This window comes from Triticum aestivum, chromosome 7A (genome assembly GCF_018294505.1).
Source record: "Triticum aestivum cultivar Chinese Spring chromosome 7A, IWGSC CS RefSeq v2.1, whole genome shotgun sequence".
Lineage (NCBI taxonomy): Eukaryota > Viridiplantae > Streptophyta > Magnoliopsida > Poales > Poaceae > Triticum > Triticum aestivum.
The window spans coordinates 3,655,378-3,668,014 of NC_057812.1; the positions used below are offsets into that span (position 1 = coordinate 3,655,378).

At 46.9% G+C, this 12,637-nt stretch overlaps 1 protein-coding gene and 1 pseudogene across 1 annotated transcript; both read right to left on the bottom strand.

Annotated features, from left to right (window-relative positions):
• Positions 1–673: 673 nt before the first annotated feature.
• LOC123150075 (uncharacterized) lies at positions 674–7,382 on the bottom strand (annotated as a pseudogene).
• A 1,123-nt stretch (positions 7,383–8,505) lies between these two features.
• On the bottom strand, positions 8,506–9,991 carry LOC123150243 (protein-lysine methyltransferase METTL21D). Its single transcript, XM_044570077.1, has 2 exons — positions 9,061–9,991; positions 8,506–8,970 (listed from the first exon to the last, which is right to left on the bottom strand). Exons 1-2 carry the CDS (start codon positions 9,974–9,976, stop codon positions 8,810–8,812), a joined length of 1,077 nt encoding a protein of 358 aa, XP_044426012.1. The 5' UTR covers positions 9,977–9,991; the 3' UTR covers positions 8,506–8,809.
• Positions 9,992–12,637: the final 2,646 nt, after the last annotated feature.

Sequence of the window (12,637 nt, forward strand, 5' to 3'; positions counted from 1 at the left end):
TAATATAGAGGAGGCAAACATATTTGCTCAAATTCTGGGCTGTAGAATTAGTGATTTCCCCATTAAATATTTAGGAGCCCCTCTCCACCACAGAAAGCTGAAGAAAGGTGAAGTTCAGCCTACTGTGGATAAAATAATTAAGAAAGGTGCTGGGTGGAGGGGCAGACTTCTGTCATCTGGCAAGAGACTCACATTAGTGAAAACCTGCCTGGCCACTATACCTAGCTACCTGATGGGTATTTTCAAATTTCCTAAGTGGGCCATTAAGTTGATTAATTCCCAACTGGCACATTGCTTCTGGGACAACTATGAGGGCCACCACAAATATCACCTGGCTTCCTGGGGATGTGTGGCCCAAAAAAAGCAACATGGGGGCCTTGGTGTCCCTAATATTGCAGATATGAACTTATGTTTATTAGCCTCCTGGGTGAAGAGATATTTTGTAGATCAGGGCAAGATTTGGAAACAAATCATTGATGCCAAGTACAACACCCTTAACCCTAATATTTTTGCTTGCTCTAGCCTTGGTGCTTCCCCTTTTTGGAAAGGTATTCTATGGGCGGCCAAAGCTGCAAACATAGGTTATTCCTGGATAATAGGGGATGGTAAAAACACCAGGTTTTGGAGAGATCGTTGGATAGGACATACCACCCTAGCCACGAAATATTGGAATCTATATAAGATTGCCAATGATCAGAACATCACTGTGTGTGAGGCCTGGGATGGTACAAATCTGAAAATCACCTTCAGAAGGTGTTTTTCTCGTGATATGGTAGATGAGTGGAATGCTCTTTTTAATGATGTCAAAAATACTGTCCTGGTGGACAAGAGAGACACTGTTCGCTGGGACTTTGACACTAAAGGTGTTTACACTGTCAAGTCCTTCTACAACATTATCAACTTTAGAGGAGTCTCCCCCGGGAACAGTATATCTATCTGGAATATCAAAGTCCCGCTCCGCATTCATATTTTTCTTTGGCTTATGGCTAATAACAAGCTTTTGACTAGGGATAATCTGTAGAAAAGACAAACAGTAGATAATGCGTCCTGTCTTTTCTGCAATGATCCTGAATCTATAGAACATTTATTTTTTAATTGTGTGGTTTCGATGGAGCTCTGGAGAGTGATTGGGGACTTTTCCAATAACCATCCCAGAATGTCTATGAATGACATGCTAGAATGGTGGTCCCTTAATAAAAATCACCCGGCGGAATGTTTATTGCACTCTGCTGTCTTGTGGGCTCTATGGAAACATCGTAATGATATGTGCTTCAATTATACTCCCTGGTCTGGGATGCAGGTGTTGTGGAGGAAGATAACTGCTACCTTAGACAGCTGGGCGGTACATTGCTCAGATCCTGTCAAAACCAAAGTGATGATTATGGTGCGGAAGCTGGAACAGATGGCAAGGTCCCCACCCCTTCTACTATGGCCGGACCCTGGCTAGGGCTGAGGAAGTGCTCAAGTGGGTCTGCGAGGAAGTGATTTTGTAGCTTTTCATTGGTTTTAGCTTGTTGCCCCTTGGGTAGACTGTACTCCTTTAATTTTTCATTTCAACAGTGTCTGTGCCCTATGGGCGCAAGCTGGTGTTTTTGCTGGGGCAGCGCGTGTGCTGTTTTCTCCCCCGCGTTCTTGTAACCGTACTTGAACAATGTCTGGTTTCTTTTGGTAATCCAATTGGAACCGGGGCTTTGAGCCCTTTTCCTCTAAAAAAAACTATCCCAGCGGCTTTTGAGGATCTCGTAAGCGTCTGGACAGGGAAGAGCTATTACAGAGGAGGAGCTGCCGTTAGTTGACAACTCGACCACCAGACCCAACCGCAGCAGCGTCTCCATAGCTTTGTCGATAGGCATTTCAATCTACAAGGTAATCAGAACCACACTTAACGATTTCACAACAACCAGAAAATAGATGGGCAGGGGCAGAAGGTGTCGACTCCCAACCTTAGCATTAAACTTCTCATACATAAACTGTTCGCACATATCTCTGATGCTTCCGCGAGATGACACCTGCACGGATGGAATCAGGACAAGGAATCAGTAAATTAAATGTGACAAGTCTCAAGTAGTAAAAGCAACAAGGCATATACCTTATTTCTGCCAAGTAACATAGCATATGCCAGGAGTGCTTCTTTATACTATACGAAAAGAAAAGATGAGGGAGTTTTCTTGCTCAAATACCACGTCAAAATGCATAAAAGTTATGCTTTTGGCTGTTCATTAAGTGTTACCTGTTGTTGCTCGGAAGCATCGAGAAGAAAGTAAACTGAACCAAAGCCACTTGCTAATGTCTTTTCGTACAGCGTCTTATTGACCAGAAGCTGAGAAGAGGTATTGATGTCAAATAAACTATCTTCTGTTGCACTCAGAAGTACATAAAAAACCTTGGTTTCCTAAAGACATTAACTTAACAAGCTTTGCCATTTTAAAATGTATCATTGTTTTTATTTATGTACTCGTGAGTCAGTGCTGTTGAAGTGTATATGTGGATTTCCTAGCCGTTTGCATCAGTTCGGACTTTTGGTTGCGTTGGCTTGTGCATGAAGCTTAACAAGTACTCCCTCTGTAAACTAATATAAGAGCATTTACATCACTAAAGCAAAATGCTCTTATATTAGTTTACAGAGGGAGTACTAGCATACGCTATGTCTGTCCCCCTTTGCAAATCGAACCATATAAACACTTTCACTACTATGCAAATATAGATTAATATAAATGATCTACCTGGTATCTATCTCTGGTCTGTTTGTATCCCAGAGTCACACGGAACACGAGTATTGCAAGTGCAGTAAAAGCAGCTAGATCAAGAAGGAAAGCTGACCTGCATTACATACCATGGAAGAAATGCAAACAACGTTACTTGTTTCAAGAAAATAAGAAATAATTCTGTAATATTACTGATGCAAACTACATACTTACGGAGATGAGGCTAAACTCTCAAATTTGTAGTTGACAACATATGCCAACAATCCTATAACGGTAGCTATATCAAGCCTTACCTGTATTAAGGAAAATGTTATCTCAACAACCCGAAGTGCAGGAATGAAAAATGAAAAGGAGAAAAAAAAAGATTCAAGAAGGAATTACTGTATCAAGGATGCGGAATGACAAGTTTTTGTGAGGGAAAACCACCTGCAGACAAGGGTAGTTACTATGATATTTGGCACTATTCTCTTAACACAGAAGATAAACATTTCTCTTGTGTTTTCTCGAAATAGAAAGTACTGATGCAAAATATATTCTTAATAGTGCATAGGCTTTTGGATGCAACGTCAGATTGTCAGTACTGAAATCTGCATTGACGAGTTTGTCCATTTTTTCCATCTTAATAACCATAATAGATAGAGATTATGAGCATTGTACTCTACATGTAGGTAAACCAAATGTGCCCATGAGACTGATGCGCTTACTGGCAGATCTGGGATGGGTATTTTCTCGTAAATTTTCAACTGCGGCGGCAGCATCTGCATCTCAGAACTCTCCTTCTCATTACTTTGAGCAGAATCATCGGAATAAAGTATGATCAGTTCTTCGAATGCTGGTTCCTGGCAAATAACTAAATGGAATTATGTCTCTTCGTTGCAGACTATTTTGATAAATGACATTTATGTAGCTTATGAGCATCCCAAACCCACAATAAGTAAAAAGATAATAACAGATAATCATCAGAATATTGTCAGTTTGCAGCTAATGAAAAAATGTCTGGGACATTTGGGGCAAATGTTGTGTCCATGATTTGTTTACATTTAAATTGTTTCTTATGCTTATGCTTCATTACACAAGGTGCTTCATGGCCATATATGAGACTACAGAGTGCAAGCCAATTCTATTTGCACGTGAAGCAGGATTCGATGATATAATAGTGCTCGAAGCTTGGAACCACTCTACCCTCTCTTTTTCACACAACATGGTGAATACTTCACAATCATAATATAAATAGTCATATTCATAATCTACTGGTAAGAAAAGGTGTTCAGATATCAAATACCAAATACCTGGAGAGTAGACTTGGCAAATAAAATGCCAAAAGAAGCTTTTATTATCTCCCAAATATTGTTGTCACAAGCTTCTCTGCTTGCTGGCTCCCATATGTTTGCAAGGGTACTTCTAGGGAGAAAATTTGGCCTGAAGCACAAGCAGAATATACCTCATAAGTTCGTAAACATATAGTGGTCAAGTACCAAAGAGGCACCACAAATAAACAAGGAAACCCTGTAGTATGAAATTTAATGTTGATTATATCGCATTTCAACGATAATATACATAGGAAAAGAAAGAAACAGATAAATACGGGTGACAGCAATACTTCTGGGGTTTTTGTGGCATAGAAGGATGTACACAAAGGAAAATAAGAATTTATAATTAGCAAGTGGTTATGAGGTTATATACTTACAGTCAAACCCTGGTCTCCCCTAGTACTAATGCTAGATTTGCCTAAGTTCATATAAAGCAGAAGTCAAAGATGTGTCCCTAAAATAGCAGAAGAAAACAAGCATCTACCCGGAATCTACCTCACATAGCCTTCAGATTTTTTTTGTCTCGGTATCAGATTTCAGTGTTGCTTCTGGCAGAGACGGAATTAATCCTGTCCATGTAAGCACTCTCCTTAGGAGTCTGCCGCGAGGGCCGACAGGTGACAGAAATCCTTCATAACGAGAGACTGCCCTTTGTGCAGCAATCCAAATAGGAAGATCTGCATCAGGTAATTGATCTGGCATAGGTCTGTCCCAAGAGTAGTTTTCTATCGACAACAGTGAATTCTCCACATAAGTTTGCTCTTTCAGCGAAAGCTTCAGTTTGTCAATCCAGATATGAAATCCCGGGCTCCCTGTAGAGTTTTTCAATGCCTGACATGAACTAAAATAATCACATACAATTAGCTAAGGGTGGTACGGGCAAGCTGAATCATAAAAGTAAAGGTCTAGCAGTCGTAATGAGTTCAGACAAGAGAATAATAACATGAATATCAATCTATTCAGAGTTTCCTAGCGATGGTAGGAAGTTTACTAAAGCACATTTATGCAAACCTAACTTCAGTATTCTTGACAGTTCAGTTCACAATGATCTAAGAGAGTACATGTATATGTGAGTTTAATCAGAATACCACTAAATGAGTTACGTCGGAATGGGATCAAATGGAAGGTGAGCAAGACATATGGAATGTGCTCAAATGGACTATCATGAAGGGAAGATTGATTGGCCTCATTGGTCCACTTCCCCAGTTTCCCCAAGGGTTTGGAAAGGCTGAAGAAAATATTCTGCAACAGTTTCGACCGCAGGTAATCAAGTTTCTCTACCAATAATAGGCCTTTTTGGCTCTCAGTCGAATACCCACACCTGCCAAGGTCAACAATTAGTGGGAGCTCCATTTCCCTTTTGCGTGTACGCAACAGACTGCAAAGTCACAGGACCAAATTAAAACTCAACGGAATATGACCGCATTAGATTCGGCTGCCTTTTTCCAATCGACGTAAACCGGCAGCGTCAAGAGGTAATCACTAGCTAGGGTTTCTGATGCCGTCAATTCGTCTCCGTATCTAAACATCACACAGTATGTATTCCTTACTAAAATGAAGGATAGGATAGATAGCACCCGCCCTTAGCACGAGGATGCATGCAACATCTCTGAAACCTCAAGATACAGAGAGGTATTCAGAGTTGAGAAAACAGAGCAAAGCAGAGCAAGCTAACTAGTACAGGACAGAGCAGAGTTGAATAAACAGAGCCACCAGAAAAAAAATACCAAATCGCCCAAAGAAAAAGAATAGCATCGCCATCAGCGTCTCCCTCCGTCCTCTTTTCTGTTCAGGAGGAGGAAGATGAAGTCGCTCGAGCAGAGCAGTCTCCATTTTTTCTTTTCTCTTTGTTTCAGAACAAGACATTCACTTGCTGCAGTACCAACTCTTAGATACATAAGAGGCGCCCGATCTCTCGGTGCATAATACAGTAGCTTCTACGTATACAGCATCCATTCTCGATAGATGATTGCTTGGTTCATTCGGAAACCAAAAGAACAAAAAACTCTACACAGAAATCACTCTGCAAAAATGTAGCAACATATAACAGTGCCAGCAACGTACAAATATATGATCCCGTAACTGTAAATCTGTAATAAGTGAATAAAGGATCATTGTAAAGTTCTACGACATTCAGACATGTCAATGTCGACCAGGAGTATATGACAACATACATTACTTGGTGAGCTTTGTTATGGCAGAGAGCCCACCAAACTGGGATACATGGAAACAAACCCATTTACTAGAAGCAAAAGTATAGAGAGGAGGAACTTGTTGGTAGAATTTCATCATCTATACAATAGCGGTCTGTCTGGCACACCCAGCACCACCTGAGGATCCAATTCATCATTACAAACTGGGAACACACGTTCCTTATACATAGTCTAAACCAACTTGAGAAATTGAACAAACAGAAAAAAATTGAACTAGTCACACTCTACAACTATTTGGAAACAGGGTGCAAAAAGAATAAGTGATCCACTGTTTCTGAAGCACTACAAACATGTAGATTTGGGTCTACTTCTACAAGGGAAAAAATAACTAATTAGGTCTACTTACTGAAGCTAAACACTTAACACAACTATCTACGTACCCATTATCATCTCAGAGCAGCTCCTGAATAGCCTTATGACCAAAAATTTCTATAGCATACTATCAGACTTTTTTTTAGAAATGGAGGAGGACCCCCGGCCTCTGCATCTGGACGATGCATGCAGCCACTTTATTAATTATTCACACAAGAACTTACAAAGTCATACAAAAGTAAGACTAAAGCCACCGTCTAGGCAACATATGTCGCTACTCATATCCAGTTGATAAAGGGATGCTGATAATCTGGGCCTAATATCAAACAGACCTCACAGCCAAACCTAACATCTAAGACCTGAGGTCCCAACTAGGACGCCTGCCGGGTATGGGGCACCTACCAGTCCGGTGCACTTCTCAACCTGGACGCCTGCCGGGTATGAGGCCGCCGCAGCCACCTGCCACCAATCCATCTTTAGTGCTATACTGCTGCATGCACCTTGCCCGGTCTAGGTGCCGTCGACGCCACCACGATGCCAGACAACGCCTCCATCCTGCGCTCGTCCATCATCACACGCCCACCGGCGAGACCCCATTGTTCCATGCCGCTGAGACCCGCCGTTGTCGACGTGTCAGATACCACGCCGCTCCTCCTCTTGTCCCCTCCAGCCAACACTTGCTCCAAAACGATGCCCCCAGGAGGGAGAACGACATCGAAACGTCGCCATCGTTCGATCCAGTAGATCCAGATCTAAGGTTTCCCCCAGAACCTTCCGATCAGGTTGACGCGACCTGCAACGACGATGCCTCGAGAAGGGAACGATGTCCGAGACACCGCCATCATCCGCCATGACCGCAGTCAGGCGCGATTTTCACCGGAAGCCACATCCTCCCGATCTCGCAGTTGGCTGGAACCGAGCAGTGCCCGCCGCCAATCCGGTCACGCCACCACCATGCGACGCCCCCGATGGCGATCCCGATCGAGATCGAAGACGACCCCGACCGAAACCCCGCCACCAGCGCCGCCGCACCGCGCCACCTCCTTCTAGCCCAGTCGCCGCCGGATCCAGCCGTCCCTGCCTCCGGGAGACCAGCCGGACGAGGCGCCGTGCCGCCACCACAAAGACCAGAGGAAGGAGGGAGTGCCCCGCCACCGCCCGCGCCGCACGGGCTTCGCGCGGCGGGCGCACTCTGGCGGCGGCGAGGGGAGGAAGACGTTGACGAGCAGGAGTCGCCGGCGGCCGATCTAGATCTCCCGAGACATGCGGGCGGCCGATCTAGATCTCCCGAGACATGCGGGCGGGGCGCGTCGCGGGAGCGGGTCAACGATGTAGGAGCATACTATCAGACTTGTCCGTGCTATCAGATTTCTGTAACATAATATGGTAATCTAATTCGTTCCACCTGCTTATGCTTATCAGCCCATGGAGGAATAAATAAATGGATTTGATTGGATTGGTGTGTGATTCTCAAGCAAGCAGCACTGGATTGCTTGCTTGTCTAGTTTCACTAGCTCCAGCCTGGTGTACATGCTGGCTGGCTGGCTTAATCGTGTTGGCTTGTAATAAAAATGGTTGTGCCCAGCGGCGCAACCTTGTGTGGTGTGTGTTTGTGATTGTTGAACCATAAGCTAAGCTTGATTTGTGTTTGGTTGGTGGAACAAGAAATATTATTACTGTGACGACGTTCTTTGTTGATTATACAGTACTCCAATTTGCAATTGTACCGAGTTTGAGCGGATAATCTACCTTGAAATGCTGTGAGTGTCATTCCGGCCGATCAGTAACATGTTGCTACTTGAGAGACGGTAACCCAACTGCCGATCTTCTCCTGTTCCTTACTGGCCGAGCCTGCGTTTTTGCACGCATCAGCAGCAGTAGCCGCCGCTGCAGGTTGAACAGTGGACCATACAAACGGGGCAGGGCTGCTAGACTAACAGAGTGTTACCAGGAACAATAACTACAGAAGAAGAATCCGGCTGTCGAACCTTTGAAAAACCAAACAAATACTCATGTGAAAGTGTCAAAATATTGAGCCATCAGCTCTAAATCTACACCTACACGGGTCCGCACCCTCTCACTTTTGAAGCACAAGGTCGTTGGGGAAATTTCGCCAAATTTCCCACATGTCTTTGGGTAAATTCGACAGTATCTATCTAAAATGATTGATGGTGTGCACTGGTTTCAGTATAACAATGTTACAACAATGAGTCTGCACCAGACAAAGCAGCAGCAGAGCAACTCATTGGCATTCATTCAGGTTGAGCAGCTATGGCGATTCGACGGGGAGCGGCGGCGGTGTCTTCTTCTTGAGGAGGATGAAGATGGCGACGCGGTTGGTGCGGAAGTCGGGGTGCCACTGCTCCTGCTCGATGCACCCGATCTCAAACTCCGCCATGGCCGCCTCCAGGAAGCACTCCACCACCACGTCTGCGAATTCATTCATTCATTCATTCATTCAGCAATCAGCAGCAAGGCATTGACCATCATCGGATCAGACGGAACTGAATAATCGCTCACCGTTGCGGAGCTCTCCGGCGAGCAGCACGGTGGTGCGTGGCCCGGCGAGCCGGGTGAGCGTGGCCAGCAGGTCGCCGACGGCCTCCTCGATGTACACCACGTCGGACCCCAGCACCAGCTCCGGCGGCTCTGCCTCCGGGTCCAGCCAGAGCAGCAGCTCCGGGTCCAGCTCGTACTCGTCGCCCCACACCAGCTCCGCCACCCTCGCCGAACCCCTGACGTTCTCCTCGAGGTTCTTGCGGAGCAGCCGGACGCGGTCGGGCAGGTCGGTGGCCACCACGCGAGCTCCGAGCAGCGCCGCGACGACGGACACGAGCCCGCACCCGGCGCCGAGGTCCACGGCGCGCGCCCCGCGCACCGGCAGCAGGCCGCCGTCGGCCGCGTGCTCGAGGAACTTGGCGAGCACGACGGCGCTGTCCCAGACGACGGCGCCCGTGACCCCGGAAGCCCCCCGGAAGGAGGACGGCTGCTGGTGGAGGGAGATGCGGCGGCCGCACGCGTCGATGGGGAAGGCCGGCAAGCCCTGCCGCGCGAAGGCGTTGGGCCGGTGCGACGCCGGCTGGCCCAGGCCCCAGAGCAGCATCGTCTCTGACGCCCCGCTCTCGACGCGGCGCGCCGGGCCCCCGTACGCGCCCATCACCACCTCCGGTGCCTCCTCCACCGGATCCATCGTCGGCGGGCGGCGGCGGCCGAGGAAGGGAGGAAGGTGGGGAGAAATCTGGCGAGGTTTTTTTCGTCGGAGAACTACACTTTGTGTGGGCTTGTGGCCTGTGTTGCTGCTGGGCCGGGCCGGGATGGGGTGGCTGGGCTGGCAGGCATGGAGGCCCGGCCCGGCCCGGGTAGCGACGCTCCATCCATCCTCTCTTTCTTGTGGACGGATGTGCTCCCCATCTCCATCTCCACCTCCACCTGCCATTTCGAATTCTCCACCTTCACAACGGCTCTCTCTCTCTCTACAAGAAGAAAGATTCGCCATTGATTCCATCCCGCTCATTGAATCCCAGGAAAAACTTATTTGGCATTCACTTTGATTTTGCCAATTTCAAGCAGATCAGGTGGTTGGTCCCTCATGTTGATATTAGTTTGTCGGTGTATAATTTTTCTTTTAAGAAGATTGAAACATTTGCAGCTGGCCTTCCTTATGTGTTGGTTCCTGATCACTACATACACCCCCTAGCTACTTAGTGATCTAAACAATCTTATATTACTGTCTACCTACGAAATACTATATAATACAGAAAAAGGCTCACGCCCTGCTTTATATATAAAGCAACGATCATACAAACTGATACATACAACTCAAGACCACATCACACGCACCCAAGGTTAGATACAACGGTGTAGAAGAACGTCTACACCACTCCTAGCACCCATGGCTAGATACAACGGTGTAGAAGAACGTCTACACCACTCCTAGCACCCAAGGCTAGATACAACGGTGTAGAAGAACGTCTACACCACTCCTAGCAACGGAAGTCGCACTACAAAGTCGGAGCCCTCCGCCAGGACCGAATATCATGAAGAGGCGAAGCCATGCCCGACGAACCGAGGACTCCAAGACGGTAACTTCAAGAAGGGGAACGGCACCGGAGTGTCGCCATAACCCGATCCAAGCAATCAAGGTCTTCATCCGGAGCCACCCGAAGGGCGGAGAGAACCCACAACGACGCCTTCAACAAGGGAACAACGCCGGTGGCCGCCGCCGGCGTCGGCCTGGCCAGCAGAGAGGAACCCGCTGCACCACCGACACCAAACGTCGGGCGCCGCCCACCACGCGATCCTCGCAGCCATGGCAACCGGTCCGCACCTAAGCCGCAAGCTCCGCCCACGAGCCTCACCGCTCCCACCATCAGGGCCGCCGTCCCGGCATCCAAGACCACCCCACCTCCGCTCCTGCGGCACATTGAAAGCACAAGTGCTCCCTAGGTGGTTTTGGTAATTAATGTCAACATATCTCTTGTTGGACTAACACTTTTACCTAGTATGTTTCAGATAAGTTCAACAATGAAGTGGCATGGACTAAAGGATGTGGAACCCCTTCAAGATGCTAAGGACAAAGGATTGGCTCAAGCTTCAAGATCAAGACTCTACATTTTATATTTTAGTGATCCAAGATCACATTGAGTCTATAGGAAAAGCCAATACTATCAAGAGGGGATGAGGTGTTGCTTAATGGCTTGCTTGCTCAAAGTGCTTAGTGATATGCTCCAAAACCCTAAACTACCTTCCCACATCCACATATGACCTAAACCAAAAGTCAAACTCGGCCCCATCGATTCTTTCTATCCGGCGCCACCGAGTTCAGATGTCATAGCCACTGCCACAAACCCTAGCAAATCGGTTTCACCGATAGGGATCTCGGTCATACCGAGATGGGATTGTAATCTCTCTGTGTATGTCCATTATCAAAATTGGTCTCACCGAGATTGAGCAATCAGTACTACCGAGATTACAATGCAAACTTTCTGGTTAGCTTATTACCAAAATCGGTCCCACCGAGTTTGTGTAACCGGTCTCACCGAGTTTGCCTGACCAACTCTTTGGTTAGCCTATTACCAAAATCGGTCCCACCGAGTTTGTGTAATCGGTCACACCGAGATTACGTTATGCCCTAACCCTAACCATATCGGTCCTACCGAGTTGCATGTCGGTCCCACCAAAAATCCTAACGGTCGCTAGGTTTGCTGAATCGGTCCGACCGAGTTTAACTATTCGGTCCCACCGAGTTTGGCACATTGTGTGTAATGGTTAGATTTTGTGTGGAGGCTACATATACCCCTCCACCTCCTCTTCATTCGTGGAGAGAGCCATCAGAACACACCTACACTTCCAATACACATTTTCTGAGAGAGAACCACCTACTCATGTGTTGAGGCGAAGATATTCCATTCCCACCATATGAATCTTGATCTCTAGCCTTCCCCAAGTTGCTTTCCACTCAAATCTTCTTTCCACCAAATCCAAATCCTGTGAGAGAGAGTTGAGTGTTGGGGAGACTATCATTTGAAGCACAAGAGCAAGGAGTTCATCATCAACACACCATTTGTTACTTCTTGGAGAGTGGTGTCTCCTAGATTGGCTAGGTGTCACTTGGGAGCCTCCGACAAGATTGTGGAGTTGAACCAAGGAGTTTGTAAGGGCAAGGAGATCGCCTACTTCGTGAAGATCTACCGCTAGTGAGGCAAGTCCTTCGTGGGCGACGGCCATGGTGGGATAGACAAGGTTGCTTCTTCGTGGACCCTTCGTGGGTGGAGCCCTCCGTGGACTCGCGCAACCGTTACCCTTTGTGGGTTGAAGTCTCCATCAACGTGGATGTACGATAGCACCACCTATCGGAACCACGCCAAAAACATCCGTGTCTCCAATTGCGTTTGAATACTCCAAACCCTTCCCTTTACATTCTTGCAAGTTGCATGCTTTACTTTCCGCTGCTCATATACTCTTTGCATGCTTGCTTGATATGTATTGTGTTTGTTAAACTTGTGCCAAAACTCCACTTCAACCTAAAGAGATTAAAAACTGCAACTTTTGGCACTTAGTGTCTAATCACCCCCCCCCTCTAGACAGTCAACGCCGG

What these genes read in the sequence shown, in the direction of transcription:
- LOC123150243 (XM_044570077.1), bottom strand. Translation starts at nt 9,976, where the DNA reads ATGGCAGGTGGAGGTGGAGATGGAGATGGGGAGCACATCCGTCCACAA. An exon ending in CGCCGGAGAGCTCCGCAACG is followed by an intron (nt 8,971 to 9,060) that starts GTGAGCGATTAT and finishes ATGAATTCGCAG; the next exon opens with ACGTGGTGGTGGAGTGCTTC.